Source organism: Parasteatoda tepidariorum, chromosome 7 (genome assembly GCF_043381705.1).
Source record: "Parasteatoda tepidariorum isolate YZ-2023 chromosome 7, CAS_Ptep_4.0, whole genome shotgun sequence".
In the NCBI taxonomy this organism is placed as follows: Eukaryota; Metazoa; Arthropoda; class Arachnida; order Araneae; family Theridiidae; genus Parasteatoda; species Parasteatoda tepidariorum.
This window is the reverse complement of record NC_092210.1, coordinates 55,548,828-55,574,532: the sequence shown is the minus strand read 5'-3', so window position 1 is coordinate 55,574,532 and position 25,705 is coordinate 55,548,828. Positions and strand designations below refer to the sequence as shown.

General features: G+C 29.0%; 2 protein-coding genes across 3 annotated transcripts in view; both read right to left on the bottom strand.

Moving 5' to 3' along the window:
* The window catches only part of LOC107437425 (dehydrogenase/reductase SDR family member 11), a 54,478-nt gene that overhangs the window by 27,119 nt on the left and 1,654 nt on the right, over positions 1-25,705 (bottom strand). The gene's annotated exons all lie outside the window — the stretch shown is intronic.
* LOC107447429 (lysine acetyltransferase chameau) lies at positions 15,447-25,172 on the bottom strand. The gene is made up of 2 exons (XM_071183778.1): positions 24,966-25,172; positions 15,447-23,584 (listed from the first exon to the last, which is right to left on the bottom strand). Exons 1-2 carry the CDS (start codon positions 25,155-25,157, stop codon positions 21,743-21,745), a joined length of 2,034 nt encoding a protein of 677 aa, XP_071039879.1. The 5' UTR covers positions 25,158-25,172; the 3' UTR covers positions 15,447-21,742.

The following is a 25,705-nucleotide window of genomic DNA, read 5'->3' as shown; positions in this document are numbered from 1 at the left end:
TATGTCATGTCATGCCATATTATTAATAGCTGAGCCGTGGTAGCTAAGGTGATAGAGCGTTCGCTTTCCAATGAGGTGAACCGGGTTCGAATCCCAGCAATAGCTGCTGGATATGAACTCCGCAACCGGCTTGCACCGATTGCACTGGTGGCGTAAATTATTCTCAGTGGAAGACGGATCATGGGTTAGAGTCTCCTTGCAGCCAGGCTTATCATGGGAGGTTTTCGTGGTTTTCTTCTACATGTTCCTCGGATCAGTTCCATCAAAAATTCCTCCGTTAAGTCTAGTTTCTATCAATGCTTGTTCCATGAGTTCTCTATCTTCTGGATTGGGATCAAAATTACAAGACTACAGAGATGAACATTGATAGTGGTAAACTCAGAATTGGGTCAGCTGATCAATGCTTGTTTTCACTAAAATAAAATCTTCGTAACATTTATCCTACTAAGTACCGTAACAATAAGATTTTAATTTTATTCAAAAACGTAATGGAAATTCTTTTTATTTAAACTGAATAAAAGTTTGCGCTATCTAAGTGTATGTGTTTTTTAAATCAAGGGTTTCCTGGGAGCTAAAGTCTTACATTAATTACAATGGAGTCAAAAAAAATTAAAGTTAACAAAATAATAACAATCACTAATAAAAATAACAATCACTAATAAAAGTAACAATCACTAAGGAATTTTACTGTACATCATTTAAAAGAGCTATGGTGCTTTTCCATAACAAAATACTCAAGATACTTATAGGACAAAGAGTATGTGATGCGCAGGGTCAGTGAAATCACATGCATCAAAGTTTAATTTTATATAACTGTAAACAGCGTGTTGCCGTAACTTTAATTACAATTCTGACGTTCTTTATATTTGAATCCTTTATATTTATATTTGAATTGATGTAAATAGTTATCCTCATTAATAATGTATTTAATAACTGATATTGATCATACTTTTAACTATGTATTAACTTGTAATTAAATTGTAAATAACTGTAGATATTGAATGTTATAAAGTCGTTGATTTTCTTTGTATTTATTCATTCAAAATCCCAGACAGTAGAGGAAGATTAAGCACCTTCGATTGCAACTGAAGACGGCAGTACTTCAAGATTGCGAAGATTTTATTTGGATGAAAAAAGGTTTGTGCATTTAAATATCACTATTATTTTCTGATTTAACTACATTAAACATGGTATGTAGATAGGTACTTTAACGTCGCACTAGAGCTGCACAATGAGCTATTTTAATAAACATGGAGAAAATAACAAATGATAATTTAAATTCATTAACCCAAGATAATGTGAATTTAGAAGTAAACAAAGTGGGAGTAAAACTTCCAATTTTTTGGTGACATAAACCAAAATTATGGGGTTTACAACTCGAAGCAGAACTAGCTAACGGTAATATTACTCGTGATTTAACAAAGTAAAGCATTGTCGTTGCCTTATTAGATGAAACTGTCTTAGATTTTGTCGTTGATATTTTGTCAAAACCGCCAATGAATGGAAAATATGACGCTTTAAAAAAAATCCATTGGTGAATAGATTAGCAGATACTGAAGAAGAAAGGTTAAAAAAGATATAGACCGAACTTAATCTCGGCGATAAGCGTGCATCTAACTTGTTACGATAAATAAAGGTTTGTCAGAAAATTCCATTTCAGAGTAATTATTAAAACCACTTTGGCTACAGAGGTTAATACAGGAGGTTCAAGCCATATTATACATAAGCTCTGATTCTTTGGATAAAATTGTAAAGATGGCTGATAAAATTATTGGTATATTTAGTTCGACACAGTCCTATACAATAAATAATGCATCCGGTAAAACCTTTGAACATAATAACATAAATAACGAAAAAATTAATTCTTTAGAGATTTGTAATGTAAAATTAAATCGGAAATTTGACACATTCATCACAAGGGGTGGATCTCAAAATAAATCTGTTAATTCTCGAGGTCATAGCCCCACGAGATCCCAATCTTCTTGTTGTAAGCTATGTTGGTACCAATATAAATTTGGAAACAAGGCACATCACTGAGTAAAGCCTTGCGAATTTCAAAAATCAGCAAATACTTCCCGAAACTGAAGGGCCGGCTGATTGAAGAGGCCAACGAGTACGGCCAAATAAACTGACACCTCTTTCTATTTGATAAGACAAGCAAAAGGCACTATCTTTGTAACACTAGTATTGGCGTGTCTGTAATTTCACCGCCAAAACCAAATAAACTGTCCCCATCTGATTTTAAACTTTATGCTGCAAATTCAAAACTTACGGCAAACAACTTATCAGTTTAGATTTCGGCTTGAGAAGACGCTTCAAATGGAACTTCATCATAGCAGACGTCTCAAAGTCAATAATTGGAACAGATTTTCTTAAGGCTCGTGGAAGTTTGATCGATATTAAACAAAAACGTTTAATTCATCCTTTAACATGATTATTAGTCTGAACTAAAATAATTAGAGGACCATCTTCATTTTTAACACTCCTCGATAGTAATCATCCAGATCCAGATATTCATTCTCTACGGCAAGAATTCAGGAACTTATCTTCTGAAAAGATAGAACTGGCTAAAGTTAACATCAGCCATAATGTCACTCATGCTACTGTTACTAAAGGTCCACACATAACATCCAATGTGCGTTAATTGGCTCCAGAGAAATTAAAAATCCCAAAGCAAAATTTGACTACTTGCTTGACCGTGGCATATGCCGACCATCAAGCAATCTTTTGTCTAGTCTATTACATCTGGTCAAGAAATAAAATGGTGTATGAAAAATGTGCGGGGATTATCGTGCTTTAAACGCAGCCACACTACAAGATAGATATACTATACCACACCTGCATGATTTTACGCAACAATTAGAAGGTTGTACGTCCACGTTAAATCTTCATCGAGCTTATCCTCAAATTCCAATGGAATAATCAGATACAGGAAAAACGGCTTTTAGTACGAATTTCCGTTGATGACTTTTGGACTTCGTAACACAGTCCAGAGATTTATACATGCCGTTTTACGTGACCTAGAATTCTTTTTCGTCTATCTAGATGCCATACTAATTGCATCGTGCTCTAAAGAGGAACATTTACAACATCTCAAAACAGTTTCTGAGAAATTGCAACGATTTGGATTAACATTAAATGTCAGCAAATGCAACTTTGCTAAGTCTGAGGTGAATTTTATTGGCCACACTGTTTCTGCCCAACAGAAGAAAAAGTCAAAGTCATCGAAGATTTCACCAAACCCAAAACAGTCAAACAATTTAGAAGATTTTTGAGAATTATAAATTTCTATAGATTTATTCTTCTAGCAGCCCAACACCAAACAAGCTTATGTGAATACTTAAAAAAACAGCAAAAAGAATGATAATCGAATTATCAAATGGTCAGACGAAGCTTCAAATGCTTTTACGACCTCTAAGAAACTGTTTAAATCTGCAGCAATTTTGTCTCACCCAGTGTCATCTACTAAACTTGCCCTTATGGTAGACGCTTAAGATATAACGATAGGTGTAGTGGTGCAACATCTTGTGAACAATGATTGCCAACCACTAGGTTTCTTTTCTGTTAGACTGACGCCAACACAAAAAAATTATAGCACTTATGATCGGGAACTCCTAACTGCATATTCGTCTATTAAGCGTTTCTGATATTTGCTGGAGGATCGAGAATTTACCTTTTTCACTGATCACCAGTCACTAGTGTACGCATTCCGACAAAAGTTAGAGAAAGCATCAATACGACAATAAAGTTATTTGGAGTACATTAGCCAATTCACTCTAAAAATTCAACACATTTCAGGAAAAGCCAATATCGTTACCAATGCACTATTACTGGAAGAAATAAGGATTTCATCTGAAATTGATTTCGAATCTTCAGCCAAAACTCACGAAATCGGTTATGAGTTAAAAGAACTAATGACGTCTAAAAACTCTTCATTGAAATTTGAGCTAATTCCAATTTTTTTGGCTCTAATTATTCATCATATTGTGATACTGCCACAAAAATTAAAAGGCCATTTATTTAAGTTAACTTCAGAAAATTAGTGTTCCAAAGTGTTCGCAATCTCTCATAACGCATCCTGGAGTTAAAGCAAGTCTTCAATTAGTTACATCAAAATTCATTTGGCCGTCTATTAACAAAGATATTCGCTATTGGACCAAACGTTACTTGAAATACAAGAGTATCCTATCGTTAGCCAACGGTTTCAAGAAATTAATCTAGACCTGATTGGATCCTTGCCATCATCAGGATTTCGCTATTGCCATACAATAATTGATCGCTACACGTGATGAGCAGAAACCATTTCGTTGCCTGATATTCGAGCAGAAACTGCTTCTGATGCTTTTCGAACAATTGGATCATCCACTACTGTATTCCAATCGTAATTACAAATGGTCAGGATGCACAATTGTCCCAAAAACTTTCATAATTACTTGGCTTTAAAAGAAATAAAACTTCTGCATATCACCCAGAAGCTAATGGCAGTCTTGAACGTTGGCATCGTACTTTGAAAGCAAGCATAATGTGCCACGAAAATCCAAGCTGGACGAAGTCACTTCCGATTATTCTACTTGACTTACTCACAGCCTTGCGAGATGATAGTCAAGCCAACCCCCCGGAACTCTTGTATGGGGAAAACATAAAACTATCATGTGATTTTCTTCGAAAATGTAAACATTGAAGCTCAATCAGAATTTATTAAGAATTTAAAAAGTATAACGGAACAAGCTTCAGGCTGTTTCCAATTTAAGTGTGTCTTTGGGTCCAGTTGAATCTCACTTCAATATGACCAAGGTTCCAATTTTACAATATTCGAAAGAATTTATTTTCTTTTAAGTTTATTTTATTGAAATGGAAATTTATTATATTTTAATCCTAAATCGTTATTTTTAACAAATGATAAATTTAAATTAAAACCCTGATAAGTTTCACTGATTTAGCTGCAATAAAAATACCTCTGAAACTAAATCAAAAAATATACTTAAAGTATTGAAGAGTTTGATAAAGAGTACTGAAGAGTTTGAATGTATTCCTTTTATGTTCATTTAAAACGCCGTGCGTGCCTGACTGCGGAGCCATTGGCCGCGGGTTTGAATCCTGCTCAGGGCATGGGTGTTTCTTTCTCTCTCTGTGTTCTATGTCCTTTCCTCTTTGTGTGAATGTGACCCTCCCTATAAATGGATTTGTGGTTGTGTGACGTGGGCGACGCTGCTCCACCGCCGTGACTTCGCCACAGGTGCCTACTGAGTAATGAGAAGAGAGTAGCAGTTCTGGCATTTCTATGGCCAATGGGACAAAGACCAAGTGCCCGCCATTTAAAAAAAAATGTTCATTTAAAATCCTATTTTTACTGCAATACATGTAATGTCCGTGAAATTGTATTTAGGGGCATTATTGTGTTTACAAGACTTTGAAAAAAAATACTGCGTAGAAATAACGACTTAAAACTTAATGATTTCTGATCTTCTACGGTTTTTTTTACAAATTCTTATAAAAACTTTGATTACAAGCAATCAAAACCAACATTGTTGAAATCAATACTAAGAGGAAAGTTCTTTTTCGTCTTACGCNTTTAAGTTTATTTTCTTTTAAGTTTATTTTATTGAAATGGAAATTTATTATATTTTAATCCTAAATCGTTATTTTTAACAAATGATAAATTTAAATTAAAACCCTGATAAGTTTCACTGATTTAGCTGCAATCAAAAATACCTCTAAAACTAAAGCGAAAAATATACTTTTTCGTTTTGAAGAGTTTGATAAAGAGTACTGAAGAGTTTGTATGTATTTCTTTTATGTTCATTTAAAATGCCGACCAGGTGGCCGAGTCAGACGTCTGACTGCGGAGCCATTGACCGCGGGTTCGAATCCTGCTCAGGACATGGATATTTCTTTCTCTCTCTGTGCTCTATATCCTTTCCTCTTTGTGTGAATGTGACACTCGCTATAAATGGGTTTGTGGTTGCGTGACGTGGGCGACGCTGCTCCACCGCCGTGGCTTCGCCACAGGTGCCCACTAGGTAACGAGAAGAGAGTAGCAGTTCTGGCATTTCTATGGCCAATGGGACAAACACCAAGTGCCCGCCATTTGAAGAAAAAAATTTTTGATTTAAAATCCTATTTTTACTGCAATACATGTAATGTCCGCGAAATTGTATTTAGGGGCATTATTGTATTTACAAGACTTTGAAAAAAATACTGCGTAGAAATAACGACTTAAAACTTAATGATTTCTTATCTTCTGCGGTTTTTTTACAAATTCTTATAAAAACTTTGATTACATGCAATCAAAACCAACATTGTTGAAATCAATACTAAGAGGAAAGTTCTTTTTAGTCTTACGCTATGCGATTGTTATTTTCTCATTTATTCGATGAAAAAGAACACAAAGAATCCCCTAATAGAAAAATTAAATTTAGTAATAGTAGTTGTAAAAGAAACAAATAATTACTTTTAAAAAAAAGAATAGATTCTGTTAGAAAGTTTAAGTTTAGAAGCAAAGTTCCTTAAATCAATTTCAGAAATACTAATTACTTTCACCCTTTAATTGAAAGGTAATAAACTTCATATTATAAATATATTAAGTAATTATTTTAAAGAAAACTTTAATTCCTTCGTTTAACAATAATTTAAAATTCAATTAAAGTCATTTTGTGCTTTGTATTTTCCAAATAATGTAATTAGTTTCAAAACAAAATTCAAACTTTGTTAAACAAATTATTCATTTTTCTATTTGCAATATTAAGCAATACAGTTAGAAAAGTTTTTAATTGAATTTTAAATACTTTTATAATTAATGGCTTTATAATTCCTTAGCAAACTTTACTAATCCAATAAAATGCAATTTTAACAGAATTTTTCTGTAGACTGCAAGCTTTTACTTAATTTTTTAAAAAAAACTTATTCAGTTCTTATTGCAGATACTGGAAAACAATTTTTAAATATTTGAGAAAAGAGGAAAGTTACTTGTATTTCGAGATATTTTCAATCTGTTTACTGTCTATAAAACAAATCCCCTGCAGGAGTTGAATTTGAAGCGGCTTTGGGTGAAAATATTTGAGAAAGACATGCAAAAACACTTTGACAATAAACCGGTTTGACAATATTTAAAATGAATCAATTGTTGAGAAGAATATTTAAAATAAAGCAAAATGTAATACTTATAACATTTATATTTTTAAAAATATAGTTTTGTAAATAGGAATGAAAAATTTATTCAGAAATAAATTGGAAATGCATATAATACCACAATTTTCATTAAAACTTTTCCTGAAAATTGTTTTGAGCATGATAGTTAAGAAACAGAAAATGAAAATCATTACTTAAAATTATTTTTCGTTTGAAACTTTGTAGTACATTTTATTTCAATTTCATTTGTTCCATTTAATAATAATATTCCAATTATGTTTGTCAATGATTAAAATATTTTATCATTGCATTCAAATGTTCATTATTATTTCTGAAACTAGATTGAAGGTAAAAATATTTTCATGAACTTGCATGATTCAAAACAATAATACAGGTATTAAAAATACTATTTCTTCTGGCTCATGTCCCTAAAATTGGAAAATATTTCTCTTTTTTTAATAAACTGATATTTTTAAAACTTTAGAAATCAGGCATTGACACAATTAGCAATGTGATCTATATAACTTATTTTATTACGAGTCCTTTAGATTTTAAAGCAGAAAAATGTTTTTCCCCACTTTTACTCATTCACCTCAACTTATTATTTATTAGCATAAAGCTAACAATCTAGCTTTTAAATAAATAAATGTAATTAGAGATCTTGATATTATTTCTAAATAAAAATTTGACTCTTCGTATTATGCTGGTGGACTGATCCTAAAGACACGGTTCCCAGTAGAACACCGAAGTCAAGCATCACTGGCTACGGTCAGTAAGCGGGTGGGTGACCACTTTCATCAGCCTATGTAGAGACCAAGGGTGCGCGGTATCGGTTCTCGTTAAACGGTTCTACCGTAAAGGGCTCGACTTCGCACGCAGGTCTTCGGGCTACCAAAGCGGAGGAGCCATCCCCTCCGTAGAGGATCCAAATTGTGATGGCATGGCGAAAAACCATGCATAAGCAATGAAAATGCAAAATGAAATTTATTAATTATTTTATTGAGAAACCAATAAGAAAACTGTTAGTTAAACGTTTGTAATTCCCAAAAATGCCACAAAAATTTGGATTTTCGAAATCAGAAAAAGGATTAGATAAACAAACGGTTCAAGACAGTTATCTATTAAACATAAATTACGCAAATTAAGAGCGTGATTTTACAGTGGTAAACAGTGTTAGCCTAAAGTAGTAAGTGACATGTATCAGTGTCAAATTTTTCATCTTACAATCAATAATCTTTTTTTTTTATTTACTGACAACGTTTCGAGCTGAATTTGAATTTCTGATACTTATCATGTGTCGATTGTAAATAAGTGAAGAGCATCAGCACGATATAATAAAGATAAGCTTTCTTGATATAAATTTAAATTTTTTTTTTGATCAAAACATATAAGTAAGTTCAGTTTATTTTTATATTTATCGTAATCATTATTAAATTTAACGAGAAAATTTGAAGAAAAAAAAACATTGAACTAACGTTTTAAACTTAACATGTATTATAAGACAAAAAATAAAAGAAATTGAATATTAAAATCTACCTGCATGAAGTTTATCATGCAGCTAATCACCACATTCATAAATATGATTTCAATATTTATATTAGTCAAATATCAAAATTAGATCTTAAGCATCTCTTGTGGACCGTGGCTGGAAGACGTGTGGCATTTTGGATTCACAGACAATAGCTACATCTGCTTCTTTTTATGTCCTCTAAGTGTTTCTCTCTATGTTTTGTTCTCTATGTTTGTTCTCCATATGGTTCTTCGCATTTTTTGCTGTAGTAGTTTTTTAATCTTGCCATTACAAATGAAAGAAAAATTAGATGAGTATTTTATAAATATAAGAATTTTCTAGTTTTAATACATCTTTCGATTATTTTCTAAGAAACATGCTCTTGTGAATTAGAGAATAAATAGCTCAACTCAACACTTCCACCAAGCACTGCAGAACATTCCGAACTATCGATGAACAGTACGGAATTTTATGATGAATTTTTAGCATTGAAAATTAAAAACTATAGTTAGTTTTTTTTTTTAGCATTTTTTTTGCTTCTATTTACGATTCTTCAGATTTTTCGAAGTTAAAGAAAAACTAATCGCTGTAAAACTATATTTCTTTGCTGCCACGCACTCTTAATTTCAAAGATTAACTTTGCAGTTACTAAATTTTAAAGTTCATACACTTTTTTACTTATTTCGATAAAATTCATATAAATCTTGAAAGATTGACTAATTCTAATCATTTTTCCCGTTTTGGGAAGATAAGCATAATGAAACAGTTTGTCTTTATTTGACTTTTTTCATTATTTTTGGTAAGATTGAGGGTTTTTTTTTCTTCTTATGTTAACATTCATGTAAAAAAATATAGAATAATTTTTATAATTCTCCCCTAGTTTCTTCTTTTTCACAGTGATAATAACATCTAATACATTTAAAATAAATGATAAAAGAAAGTTAAGTATAAATGCTGAGGTTGAGGTATTAGAGAAAATAAAGGAGAAATTAGCGAACTAAGCAATATATAAATATTTGCGCAAGTAGTTGAGCCCCCAATATATTCATATTAAAGAAGAAGTGCTGGGAATACATAATTTTTAAAATGTGTAAAAAAAAATCATCTACAGTAACATTTTTGTAAAAAGAATAGTTTTTGCTAAACCAATGAGAAAATTCTATTTTTAAATGTCTCTGTCGGACAATCTAATTGAAGATAGATATAAATATATACATAGTAGTTCATATTTAGTTGGCCCCTCAAAAAAAGTTCGCTTTTAGCTAGGCAGAGGCAGACCTTGATCGTCGGTGAGCTTTTTATTTTGGACCCACCAAGAAATGCGTGTTTAAGAAAATGTACACAATTCAGAAAGCGCTTTTCAATGTTCAACCCAAATTTCATAACTAAACGAGGAATTTTGTCCTTACGTTATCAAACACTAAGAATAATCATTACGGGGCGAAGTTCTGTATTTCGCGATTATAGATGTAGCTATTCAGGCATCTTTTATTATTCAGTACACTAAACGATAAAGTTGTTTCAAATTATGTAAACTCTTACAACGTCAATTTAAAACTATACTATTATAAATTTATTTCACCCGGGACAAGCTTATGAAAAGAACTAATGACTTTCAGTATCTTTAAAAAAAAATATTTTAAAAATTCATTAAGCTGTTAAGGTCTACGTATGCCATCACATTATGAGTTTATTTGGATCCATTTGGATTTTTTAAAAAAGATGAAGAATTTTCATAAGAAAAGTTAGAACAATGGAATCAAATGCTATGTCCATTTTCTTAACCGCGCATTTGTTCAAAGAAATATGTCGTGGATTGTAATGTAACAAAACGAAATTATCACGCGTACTTTATTTCCTTCCTCAGTTTTTCTGCACTACAAAATGCCCGCCATTAATGACAAAGAATATATGCTTTGTGATTGGTCAAAAAAAAATTTAAAAAAAAAAGGTTTGAAGCGAAGATTAAGCTCGAAGTTCGTGCTGCAAATGAAAATTATATTTAAACTTTTATGGAAATTTGAATATTTTCAAAATGTGATTGCATGGTATTCCACAAAGCTGCTCATCTGTGATTATTACTTTTTAGTAATCCCTAAGGAAAATTAAGACAAGAAAAAATACATCATGCCAGTAAAAAATATATCATACCTGAAGCTGTAAAATACTTAGAACAGAAAAAGGCAACAGCATCAGTATTGTAAAAGAAAGCACAAAAAATAGCCCTTAAGTATGTAGATATTTCTTGAAATAAAAGAGCTTAAGATCGTTAAATTTCGTGAGTCAGCTTTTGTGTTATTTCAAAATATCTAATGGTTTAGAATAATATTTTATTTTATCCTAGAGATATGAATAACTTAAAGCAAAATATATTTGTGAGCAATGCACACGCACCTTTATTAAATCCAAATGTGATTTTAACTTATAAATAATACTTCGCACCTTTATTATTTTCCATGTGAATAAAAGTAAACAAAAACTCTTAAGCAATATAACTCAATTGTTCTTCATTGCAAATTTATAGACTATTCAAGATCACAACTTAATAAATCAACAAAATTCTATTTAAATCAATAATAGGATCTACTCTAAGACTATTAATTAGCAACGGTACATTAATGATATGTATTTTATTTCTATATAAGCTAACAAGAGAGCAAAATAAAAAATATATCACCCAAAATAACTTTTGTTCTAAGGATATGATTTTTTACTAACTTTGTATCAATTTTAATGGTTTAAAGGGATTATCTGAGATATAATAATTAAATTTCAATTAAGTCACAAAAACGAACTCTTTTTTTTAATAAAACTACCCTTTTTTCTCCGGATTTAGATTTCAGTCAAAGAAAATATGATGGAAACCGCAATCTGGAGCATGCATTCCAATAATTTAAGCAGGAGGAGTTAAATCGAAAGTTTGGGACCCTTAATGTCAATTTAACTTTTTCTGTATTTCACTGAAACTTGGGAATTTTCTAAGAGAATTGAAACATTTTTGGCACAGTGTATACAATAATGCAGTATCCGGCACTTTACTCAGCATAATTGCTCAAAATTAAAATTTATTAGATAATAAAAGCATAAAAAAGTCCGTTTATAACTTCTTTTTTTTTCCAGAAATAAGTGTCGATTTCATTTATAGCGTGTCAAAGTTCAAAAATTTAAAAAAAAAAAAAAATGCCGAAGTGTTTCCAATTTTACTAATTTTTATAGTGAATTTAGGAATTAATAATTTTTGTATAAATTCAACGTAATTTTTAAAATTATAAGGAAACAACCAATACCTTAATGATTTTATTTTTGTTGCTTTATTAATAAGTGTCGATTTCATTTATAGCGTGTCAAACTTCAATGATTCTTTTAAAATGATACGGAAGTGTTTCCAATTTTACTAATTTTCATAGTGAATTTATGAAGTAATAATTTTTGTATAAATTCAACGTAATTTTTAAAATTATAAAGAAACAACCAATACCTTAATGATTTCAGTTTTGTTGTTTTATTAATACGTGTCGATTTCATTTATAGCGTGTCAAACTTCAATAGTTTTTTTAAAATGATACCGAAGTGTTTCCAATTTTACTAATTTTCAGAGTGAATTTATGAATTAATAATTTTTGTATAAATTCAACGTAATTTTTAAAATTATAAAGAAACAAATTTCAAACTTTTTGAATAAAAATTATGATTTGGGGGTCATTTTAAAATTTGAGTTCATTTAACAAAACGGTGTAACTAGGGAAGGTGACTGATATTTTCTTAGCTTCTGTAATTTTTTTTTTTATTTATGAACGAATTTCATTAATATTAGTGTCACCAGAAAGAAAAAAGTAAGAACTATGTCATTCAAGTCGCTTTTTTACCTCTTTTTTTAACATAATGTTAAACATTAAACTTTTCAACAAAAATAAAATCGTTAAGATATTGATCATTAAAAAAATAAAAGTTGATTTTAGCCAAAACAAGCTTTTTTATAGTAAAATAACAAAGCTTTTCACTCTTTTTTTTTCGCACATATGTTTAATATAATACTTTTCGACAGAAGATCAAATTTGTTTTTGAAAAAAAAAAACATTTTAAGAAAAGGCATTTATTTGTTCAAAAAAATGGTTTTAAGAAACAATAATAATGCTGCCAGGTATTTATAAAGAAATAAGAAAATTTCACTATTTTCTTATATTTATTGAATGAGAAAGACATAATGAATCATAGTAAAATTACTATCCTTTTAGATACTTTAGTACTTAATTATGAGTATTTATCGAACAATCAATCATAAGAGTTGGAATTCAGAGTAAATTTTTGATTTTCGGTTTCTTCGTGTTTTTCATTCTTAACAAATTTTTGATAATAAAGTATTATTTGATAGAACAATACTTGAAAAGAAAAAAAGAGAAAGAGGGGAAATAAAAACTTCACTTTATTAAAATGGGTGACATAGCACCTAAAAAATTTTTAAAAAATCCAGATTTTTATGAAAAGTAAAAAAATTCATGATATGCATAGCATGCGTCAATGCATCGATTTATCATCACATTAAAACTATCATCAAAATGTGAAATTGATATTAAGCTCTCAGCAAATATAAAAGAACCATACACAGAACTGTTGAAGTAGCTGTTGTTGTTTCTTATCTCCCTTGACTTAGACAAACTAAACCAAATCCAGGAGACAATATTGCACAATTAAATCGAAAACTACATCTCCCTTATTCAATTGCTACCCCACGGATGCACCAATACAGGCTAAGATATAGGAGAGAGAAGTGATGGCAGAACAGCAGCAAATAGTATAAGTCATTTCGTTCTCGTTAAGTAGTCGTTGAAGTAATTAGTCATTTAAAAAGCGTTTGAAAATATATGAAGCTAAAATTTAGTCTATTTGAATTAATATAATTGATAGAAATATATTAATATAATGGATAGGAATTAAATGCTAAACAATGCGAAATTTCTATAATTTTTCTTAATCTTTGGCATTTTTACTGTTTACTTTTTTAATTAGAAAAATAAAATAAAAAATTTTAAAAAAAGATTTTGGATTTTTTTTTTTTTAAATCTTTGTTGAAAAACATGGTACTTAACAAAAAAAAATTTAAAACATAGAATTGTATTATTTTACTATAAAAAATATTTTAAAAAACTTCAAATATTGTCTAAAAATCACTTTTTATTTTCTTAATAACCAAAAACAAGAAACACCTTTTATATTTTTTTAATATTGAAAATTACAATATTTAACATGTGAAAAAAATAATAAGATCTTGAAGCTTATATACATTATTATTCTTAAGGTAAAAAAAAAATCTTCAATGGTTTAATATTATAATGTTTATTAAAATCTTTTTCCATATTAGNTTCCTAAAGTTGAATTTGTGAAACTACCGTTTTTCCTAAAATTTAATTTGTGAAGGTACCGCTAAACAGTAGTAAATTCAACGTGGACAGACCCCTGACTTAATTATGAGTATTTATCGGACAATCAATCATAAGAGTAAATTTTTGATTTTCAGTTTCTTCGTGTTTTTCATTCTTAACAAATTTTTGATAATAAAGTATTATTTGATAGCACAATACTTGAAAAGAAAGAAAAAAGAAAGAGGGGAAATAAAAAACTTCACTTTATTAAAATGGGTGACATAGCATCTAAAATTTTTAAAAAATCCAGATTTTTTTTTTTAAATAAAAAGCTTTATGATATGCATAACATATGTCAATGCATCGATTAATCATCATATTAAAACTATCATCAAAATGTGAAATTGATATTAATCTCGCAACAAATGTAAAAGAACCATACACAGAGCTGTTGAAGTAGCTGTTGTTGCTGCTTATCTCCCTTGACTTAGACAAACTAAACTAAGTCCAGGTGACCATATCGCACAATTAAATCGAAAACTACATCCCCCTTATATTCAATTGCTACCCCACTGATGCACCAATACAGTCAAAGATATATGAGGGAGAAGTGATGGCAGAACAGCGGCAAACAACATTAGTCTTCTCTTTTCCGTTAAGTAGTCGTTGAAGTAGCTACTCATTTAAAAAGCGTTTGAAAATATATGATGCTAAAATTTAGTCTATTTGAATTAATATAAATCGTTAAATAGCAATTAAATGCGAAATTTCCATAATTTTTCTTTATCTTTGGCATTTTTACTGTTTATTTTTTTAATTAGAAAAATAAAATAAAAAATTTAAAAAAAGATTTTGGATTTTTTTTTTTTTTAATCTTTGTTGAAAAACAGGATACTTAACAACAAAAAACTTCAAAACATAGAATTGTATTATTTTACTATAAAAAATAAAAAAAAACTTCAAATATTGTCTAAAAATCACTTTTTATTTTCTTAATGATCAAAAACAAGAAACACCTTTAATATTTTTTTAATATTGAAAATTATAATACTTAACATGTGAAAAAAATAATAAGATCTTGAAGCTTATATACATTGTTATTCTTAGGTAAAAAAAAATCTTCAATGGTTTAATATTATAATGTTTATTAAAATCTTTTTCCATACTAGAAACAAAATTTCCATTTAATTTATGATTATTAAGAGAGTTTTTATTACTTCATATATATATATTTAATGTAAGGTTTAAGCTGAATGTAGAGTTTAATGGCAGAAGAGCCAGAATCAGCTATACTGAGTTTAACAAAAAGAGTACTCTGTAATCTAGCGGAACTAAAAAGTCTCATGCAAAAAAGGTAAATAAAGGTAATCAAGACATTTTACGGTTCTAGGACTAACCTCTATCTGAAGAAGATTTATCTGAACACAACTTCAACACCAGACACACACTTTCCCAAAAAAGTTATTTTATTAACACACAATATATTCAAAACTAAACATTAAACATTTTCACCAGTATTTTTTAAAGCCTCACATAAGACTAAAGGCAAACTGATTTAATAATGAACTAGTCCTGTCAGGTTTAGAAAAATGGTAACACATACAACAATAACGATTAAATATATAAAAGGTTTTCAGCCATTTAGTAACACACTTTGTAAATAATTTAACTCCAATAGCAACAGAAACATGACATATACTTACAATACAGTGAAATTACATTTAGAATTGGGCAAAGAAGAATTAGAATTTGGGCAAAAGTATCGATATCAAATTGTTAGAGATCAAGTCAAAAATTATTCTAGGTTTCAGAGAGCATTAAAAAACTTTACACAGACTATAATTGATGCATCAATCATTTAAAAAAATAATTTTAACTAATAAATATCTAGCTATGAAACGATCACAAAATTTCGACGTAAATTATTATGCATTTAATTCTTTTAAAATCTATCAATGGGTGAGTTCTATGTCACTTGAGCGTTTGACACCCACTTATAATTCCTTCAACTTTTGAAAGGAAATTAAGACTTTTCGAACAATCTAGTTAATAACTTCCATGTGACATCTTTTATCAATATTATAAATAATTCCGTCCGAAAAATAAACTATAACAAAAAAATTTAAAATATTTGAGATTAATAAAATTAAATTCACAATTTTTAGGAACTTAGAGAACATTCTTACTGAATTTTGTTCAAATCTACAGTTCATATGAATTTTTATTTTGATAAAAAAGTAGCAATAAAAAATGCAGTCGCCGCAGAGTTGGAATATATTTGAAATTAAGATTAAAAGTTTGTTTCCAAAACACTTTAATTTTAGACAAAATCGTTTGTTTATAACAAGATGGCACAACTTCTGATTCCACTTATCTCCGAAAATTAAAACCGATTAAGCTTATCAATCGTCTTCTAATGGCAGTACCAGGACAATTTGTGTGTGTTCTTTGTTTAGATTGACAATAATATTTTTAATATTTTCTCGTTTGACTTCTGAAAAGAAAGTAGGTTTCCATATATATATCAGAAATAAAAGTTTTAATTCCTTTATTTATTCACTGTTTAAGTTAACAATGCATTCAAAATATATTTTAGTGAATACAGTTGAAGGAATGCTGTTTATTCTTGAAATCACAAAATATAATAATTTAATGAGTCTCTAGCAATTTGAATTAAGTATGCAAAATGATTTTAATATGTTTTAATGTGTTTATCTTTTTTAATATGTTAATCTTTTTCAAACTAACAAAAAAGTTTTCATGTAAGATTTTTTTTATTCAAATATTCTAGTATTAAAATATTTAATTTTAAAATACTAAATAATTTTCAAAATAGTGGCATTTTCACTAATGATTTTTATCATTAAACAAACTGTGTTACGATCAATAAAGGAAATTTATTGACAAGATTTCATTCATTGATTAAATATTCTTCAGCTATTTACTTAGCAAGTTTCAAACCAAAAACAATGTTAATTAAATAGCTAAGGCTAAATTACTATTAGACCAAAATGTTTTGTTTTGAAAAATATTTGATACAAATATTCAAATGATAAATGCAACAAAAAGATGTTCAGAAAATACAAGCATAATGAATGATCACAGGGCAAGTTTTTTTTTTTAAAAAAAAAAGGTAAAGAAAAAATTTATAAAATAAAACAAAAAGAATGGCAAATATTTAGAAAAATATTTCATAAGTTATAGTTAAATATATACTATGCTTGATTCAGTTTAATTAGTTACCTAAATAACTACATATTCAATGATATTCAGAAAACATCAATAAATAGAAAGTTTCTGAGATGATAAAAATAGCATATAAGAGCAGTGAATTACTAAGAGAAAACATAGAAAATTACAATATTTTTCAATACGAGCTCAATATAAAATATTTTATATATACAGTGCTCAAAATCTCCTAACAGTCAAAAAATACCATTTACAAGTGTAAATATCAAAAGTTATTCTAATTCTTTTTGGTTGTAATTTAGAGTAAAAAAAAAAATTAAATAAATAAACTAGTTTTCATCACACAGAATTCTTTATCTACTTTTAACCGCATTTCTTTCTAAAAAAGCTTATTTACAAATGATTTAAAAACCATAAAGAAGCTGAATTTTTCTGATTTAAAAATATAAAAGAAAGAACTTTATTTTTATGAAGTACTGCCTAGTTTACTAAACCCCATCAATAAAAAAGCTGAAATTCGCCGATAAATTAAAAAAAATTTTTTATTTAAGTAGCTGCACTCTTGTCTTTGTACAGAGTGGGAAAAAAATCAATAAATCAGTACTAAATAATACTTATCATGCATAAAACTGAAAGACATATACATAAATAAGGTTAAAATAATTCCAATTTTGTTTTATTTATTATATATTACCCCTTCCTTGGCCTTCCGCTATTAGATTAACAAAGTAGTTCATCACTATTAGATTAAGCAAGTTGTAGTTTTAGTAGTTCATTCAATCAAAGTAAAGTTTAACTGTATTCCTTCAGTAACATTCAAGGTCCCATAATAATTAATGTCGTTCATATTTTCATTAAAAAAATAATTTTATTATAAAATTATATATTATTTTGAAAACTTGAAAATTTAAAAACCACTTGGAAATAAACCAAAAAGTGATACTTAATTTGTGTAAAATCTATCAGAACACAGCATGGATTTAGGATCTAAGCATCACAAAGCAAGAGCAATCAGAAGTAGAATTTGCATATCGTAAGTAATAAGATATAAAAATCACCATAATTTTTAAATCACATTGAAATGGCCAAAAATACAATTGAAAAAAAATTCAAGTGAATTTGCAGTAGAATCGGCACAAATAGACTATTAAGTCTCTAATTTAAGACAATAAGATTTTACTAGCAAATTTGCTACTACTTTTTTATATAACTACAGTATCATTTGTTCAAACTAAAAATTTGCTACTTGCTATACAACAAAATTATTCCTGGATAATAAGAAGTATGTGTTATTTCTTATTTATTAATAATAAAAAATTCAAGAGAAAATACTAACAACTTCAAGTAGGAGTTTTGAAAATAAAAAAATTTTGTTTTGACGGAAACACTTGAAACGCTTCATCATGTTTTGCTTATTAAAAAAACTAAAAGTTGAAAAATGGTGAATAATGATGGTAAATGAATGGATTAGTGTACATAAATGAAATTTACAAGAAGTAAAAACCTTAAATGCATTAAACACTTAGAACATATTTACCACACTTTTTTTTTATACAACTTGAGATAAGAATCGAAATCATGAAAACAACCCAAAAAAACTCACTTATATACAACAATTATAATGTTATATAATAATATTATACAATTTATACACTCATCAGTCAACAACAAAATATAGGGAGAGAAGAAAAAAAACATTTACAAGCACCAATCATTGATTGGATGTTGACAATAAATAACAATTATATTATAAATAATGAACATAAAATTCATTCTTACTCAAAGATAAGTTATTCAGTTCCAGTTGTGAAAATCTTCAACTTATAAGTAATTTTGATATGTTATATTAATAACATGTTTACTGCAATGATGAGAGAGATACTCAGTTGAGTAATTTCATCATTAAATGCAGTTCATTTTAAAACAATAAAAATAATTCTGGGTTCAAAATGTTGAAAACTTAAGTTATCAAGTACTAGAAAAGAGCTGCTTAATTTGATATCTTTTTTAAAGAAAATTCTTTTTTCCCCCTTGTCTTCTAGGTATATCTTTTAATATTATCATTTAATTATGGTCATCTTAAAAACAAGAGTTAAATATATTATAAAGGGTGTTCTGTAAAAAGCAGAGCCATTAGAAGAGCTTCAAAAATTGCCTTTGTAAATAGTTTAAGGGGGGGGATGAAACCCATCAGTTGAAAATATTTGGAGTGGCACCATCTACTGTACTTATTCAAGTGCACCTACTATAATTTAATTAAAGTTATAGAAAATTTTCTGAAATATTATTCAGAACTGGAGATGCAGTGAAGGAAATTTTCTGTATGGAATTTTCCACTATGTTTTTCTGGAAAATTTTAAATGTCAAAACGGCAATTTTTTGGTGCATTTTTATGAGTCATATTTACACTTTCCACATTTTATTTTATTTTTTGATTTCTGTACAATTTAAATAAAAATTATAGGTTATAATTCTAACCTAGCAATTAATGCAAATAAAACTCAATTAAAGCAATAAAGTTCAATTCTATTTAACAGATTTGTCATATTGTTTAATTTGCAATTCATAAGAAGTCAATTCACCCATTTAATAAAAGAGCACTCTCAGAAAATGGATCACCCATTTCTTCCTTGATAAAAAAAATAATGAGGTAGTGACAACGGGAAGAAGATTGCACCATTGTACTGGCTGCTGCAGCAATGTTAATTACTAAATTAGGATTTTAAAAAAAAAGTTCTGGCAGGTGATAACCAATGACAATATCATACTTTTAAATTCAAATTCTGAGCATGATCTAGTAAAGGAGAAAAAAAACACATACACAAAATTTTCACTTAGTTGCAGCAATTCTGATTTTTTAACCCAATGCTCTCCACTTCTGAGAGTGACCCAGAAAATTAGAAAATCATATCATATTATCTCGGCTTTTGAACAATTAGAAAACTTTTTATATAAAAATTGTGATCCAAATTGTATCATACTTATTTTTTTAACCACAAATTCTTGATTGTGAAAACTGAACTGAGCATTTTACATTTTTAGCTTTTTATGAAATATGTCAGCATTGTTAGTAAAAAAATTTCATTTTATTTTTTGTAGTAAAATATACAGTTGGTTAAGAACATAGTATATTTTCATTTAAAATGTTCATCAATTAATTTATCAAATAAAATATTTTGTCTAATATTTATTTTATTTATTTATTTTGAGAAATATAGAATTATTTCATTACATGTTATATTTCCATTTCAGATATTCATAGATCAACTTAGTAAATAAAATATTTTGTCCAGTATTCATAATATAATTTTCTTGAGAAATATGCAATTATTTTAAGATATATTTTATTTTCATTTTGAACACTCATAAATGAAATTTTTAATTCATAGCCTCAATTTATATTCCCAGGTAATTTTTCTTTATTTAATTATAGAGGCATTATATATGCAAAACAGTTAATAAGGAAACTATTACATTTTAACTTTTCAGCTTTAAACACAATTAAAAATAATAATTTCAAGCATTGATTTTCTTTTCTTCTTTTTTTGCAAAACTCAGAAAGGGCATCACATTTTAAGTTGATAAAAATACTCCAGTTTTGTTTACCTGTAGCATCTAATGAATGTCAGTTTAATTTTACAATATGATACTAATATAGTGACTTAAAAAATTTCCCAAAAAATTTTGAGGGTAACCCTCATAACTGTTCACAAGTCTGCTATTTAAAATTTATTTATTCGAATCACCACCAAATTCTTCTCTAACAGATTCATGTCAACAAAAACAAGCTATTCAGAACATTCAGATTCCATTATATATGATAATTTAACTGTTCTATACAATTAAATAAAAATATTAAAACACATAGAACAATATTAAATACAGTAATGAGAATTGAAAATCATAGTGTATTCACTTCTCATATTATTTTAAAACTTTTAATGTACCAACAATTTTCAAAACTCTCGGCACAAAATAACTCGTTGATATATAGCAACATTAACTTCTAATTTCTAGACAACACCCGTAGCCAATTCTTTGTAATTAGGTATTATAATAAAAAATCATAAAATCTTTTTTCATGTAAATGATCTGTTTATAATTAGCTGGAATATCAAAATTTGAAAAAATATATTATATGAAATAAAAAATAAATCATGAAGACACTGTCATTAACAAAAATCGAATAAATTGAACATTGTGTTTTAAATTTAAATACAAGTCTCTGACTAAAATATGAAAAACTATTTAACCCTTTAACTATCCCACTACTAGGGAAATATTTGTTCAAAGAACTCTTTTCAATACACAATTTCTGCATTGCAGAGGGAAAACAACTGGTCTTCTGTCTAAAAGCACAACTCGAACTAAATTCGGGATCATTAATAAAAAAGTGGTTAAATGTTTATGACACAGGTTATGAGACAGGTAGAAATGTTTATTCTTATAGTCTGATCACAAAACATACATGTTATTATTTCATAATCTTGGTCCTTTTCTAATAAAAATTTAAGATTTGTTTAAAAACATTAGACAAACCTAACAACAACAAATCTCAATGTTCACTAGTGTTGTTATTGGTAGTATGAGGAATCCAATGTAAACAGTTTCGGTCAATCACTTTATCCATTTTTCTCTTTTTTGATTTGGAAATATAATCATTTATAATGTCAGGTCTTTTCAAAACAATATGTTTGCCTTTCCAGTACTTCAACAAACCTAAAGCTTGCAGTGTGCTTACAATATCATAAGCAGTTATGGCAGTTTCTTGACTTAAATCTTTTATGGAAAATTCTTTACCTTCAAAAGTACTCAAATAATCTAATAAAATACTCTTCCAATAACTGCGATACGAAATTAAACCCAAGTCAGATAATGGCTTCTCTGGTGAGCCTACTTTTTCTTCAACTTTACTAAGCAAGTAACTAAAATCAATCAGCATTCTACCATATCCTTGTCTTTGATACGGGGGTAATGTCAAAATACATGAGACATTATAGTTTAAGAACGAGTTTTTTTCTTTTGAAAAGTAGCCAATAATGTGAGCTCCTTCATTATCTGATTCAGTCATTACATAAAAAAGAAATGGTTCAACATCAAAATAAAGAGTTTTGTGATCTAAAAATAATTTAGCTAGCAAGCATAAATTTTGACAGTAGGTTTTATTTTTTTGCCCATCTACTTCAAAGAAGGATATATTTCCTTTGCGATAAATTTCATCACCAGGCGGATAGCGCCATATGCACTTAGCTAAATGCCTTCTTAGCACAGTGTCACTGTTCATATATTTTAAGCAAAACTCACAAATGTACAATTTGGGTAACATCTGATATTCTTCAGGATAAGGAGCACTGTACCAAACATCCATTTCATATCTACCCATTTCAAGAGTGTGGATTTTCCCATATTTATTTTTTTGCCTCTGGAGCATTTCTTCGAATTCTTCGGCAGCGCAAGCCTGAGCTTCCCGAAACAATTCAATATCATACGTTGGAGCAAAATTGGTAAGGATTGGTTCTCTACTCTTGTCTTCAACTAGTTTAATTTCCTTGTTATCAGTTGTTACACCATTTTGTTTTGCATCAGGACTGGTAAATCTCCTTCTTTCTTCTTGTTTCTGTTTGTAGTGTTCCTTTTGTTCCTCACTAGCAACTTTACGAAGACCAAACTTATTCAGTGCGCTCAATTGTCTTTCTGTCCGGCCCTGAATCCTTATCTGATAACGATTTTTACAAGCACTAGCAGTAGTATTATGATAAACCGGGCAAGTTGTAACCGTAAAATGTGAATCAAATCTGCCACTTAGATGCCCTTCAGAATTGCAATTAGGAACTGGACATTTAGGTTCCTTTTCTTCCCTGCTGTCTACTTCATTTGAAGGAGATTTACAATTGGCAGCTTTTCCACGAGAACGCTTTTTAGGCCCTTTAGATCTTTTTGAACGTACAGTCTGTGAGTCACTAGCAGAATCACTAGAATCTTTTTCCTTTTTCCATTTAGAATCTTCATTTTTGTCACTGTCTTTTTTACTAAATCCCTCATCAGAAGTAATTTCTTGTTTCACTTCTTGGACTTTACTCTTTTTTGGTCTGCCTCTAGTAGGAGTTGATTTTTGCACAATTGCTGAATCTTCGCTAGCGGAGTCATGGCTTGATTCTTTCCTTTTGGTACTTTGTAAGCGCATACTTTGGATGGCTCTACGAGTCGGATAGACTTTATGCTGATCATCTTCCATTCCTTCACTATCCGAGTCATGATTATTTTTAACTAATTTCTTACTCTTACGTCGCCCTTTTTTACGCTTCACAGCTGACTGCAAGGCTTCACTTTCAGATCCAGTTTCGGAAAACATACTATCATTCATATAGCGTATGCAATGAAAATGACTCAATAGAACCTGTAATACAATAATTTAATTCATAATAAGTTCTCATTATCTATACTTGTAAATTATAAATTGTAGTGTCAGCATGAGAATACAAAAAAGAAACAGAGGAAAAGAAAGTGAAAAAAAAAATTATTTTTTAATAAAATCATAAAACAAATAAAAAAAATTATTAGTATGCAGCAAATTTATTAACAATATTTTTGTTTACATAAATACGGCTTTGTGGGATAAAAAATATGAAATTTAATGAAGCATAATAAGAAGAAAAATTTTTTTTAACAAGGATTGATACGATATATCATTAAGAGATTAACTGGATTTAAAAAATTTTTTTAAATTATCTTGAAATAATGGAATATTCTTCACCAAGTTTTAATTAAATAAATTCTACTGCATACAAATAAAACTATTCATAAAAATAAAAAAGAACTTAATAGCAAATCTGATGATAGAAATCTCTATAATGAACTCCTAACTTTAGAAAAAATAGATAATTAGTGAATGATGCTCAAAAAATTTTAAAAAATCTTAATTGACCTCAATCTTTATCAATCTGGGGATTGCTTGACTACTTCTTATGTCTTTTGATAAGTATATGATAGGAACTTATCTGCTTACTATTCAACTTACTAGGTAAAATATAAAAAGAAATCAGAAAATGATTTTTAAAAAAATTTAAAAATTTCATGCCTCAATATTTAATCCTAGAGTTAAGAATAATTTATATAACAGAAATAAACACTTTATCATACTAAACACAATAACATATAAAAATATAACAAACAGAACAGATTGCTTCTTTTAATTTACATAAAAAGATAAATGTTTTCTTTCCTGTGTGCATACAAATTTTCCTACATTATAATTTTTCCTCCGATATATAATGCTTATATTATTACTACATTGAAACATAATTTCTATTTATAAATTATGTTTACAGGATGCTTCTAAGGCAAAAATTAATGTTCTTGAGGCTCTTAATTTGATATCTTCAGCTTGGGACAGTGTCGACCGAAAGTGCATTATCAATGGATTCAATAAAGCAGGATTTTCAATATCGGAGGAGGACGGCGCTGTTGCTTTGGAAGAAGAAGGTAGCGTGTCTGAAGTTGAGGATCTTCCGGAAGTCGATGATGCATACATCGACTGTGACACAGATATCATTACTTCAGAAATCCCTTCCATAAGTGATTTAATGCCTGATTCCGACGATAGTGCTGATGACGATGAAGATGAAATAACAGAAGACGTGCCAACAGCTGATCAAGCGATACAAAGCATAAAAACTCTAAAACAATTTTTACTTGNTGTTTCTTGATTCTGGTGACTTTCAGGATGCTTCTAAGGCAAAAATTTATGTTCTTGAGGCTCTTTATTTGATATCTTCAGCTTGGGACAGTGTCGACCGAAAGTGCATTATCAATGGATTCAATAAAGCAGGATTTTCAATATCGGAGGAGGAGACCGCTGTTGTTTTGGAAGAAGAAGAAAGTTGCGTGTCTGAAGTTGAGGATCTTCCGGAAGTCGATGATGCATACATCGACTGTGACACAGACATCATTACTTCAGAAATCCCTTCCATAACTGATTTAATGCCTGATTCCGACGATAGAGCTGATGACGATGAAGTTGAAATAACAGAAGACGTGACAACAGCTGATCAAGCAATACGAAGCATGAAAACTCTAAAACAATTTTTACTTGCAAATGTAAATCAAGAAGCAAATTTGCAAAAAATTGTTAGTATTGAACGAACTGTATACCAAATTGTAGCTAAAAACGAAAAGCAAGTAAAGATTACTAATTTTTTCCATTAATTTAACTGGTAGGTGTCAATTTTTAAAAATATGCATAGATTTTTCTTAACCCCGATTTTACGTTATTCCGCTTCGAGCGTTTTTTTATCGCTAGTCCCACCGAAAACGTAAAATCGGGGTTCCACTGTAATAACATCTTAAATTTAAACTACTTTGAAATAAATAAGAATGCAAACAAATTTCGGAAAAATTTATTTTTAGAATTTTAAAACATATATTAATGTTTTTTTTACATTATAAAGCAAACTAGGGTCAGGTGGGGAAAAGTAGTTACACGCGGGAAAGTGGGCATAGGTTAAAAATCATCTGGTTT

Coding starts and splice junctions, on each gene's coding strand:
- LOC107447429 (XM_071183778.1), bottom strand. CDS start 25,157: ATGGAAGGGATTTCTGAAGTAATGATGTCTGTGTCACAGTCGATGTAT. Junction 23,585..24,965: donor TTCGGTCGACACTGTCCCAA/GCTGAAGATATC, acceptor ATTGTATTACAG/GTTCTATTGAGTCATTTTCA.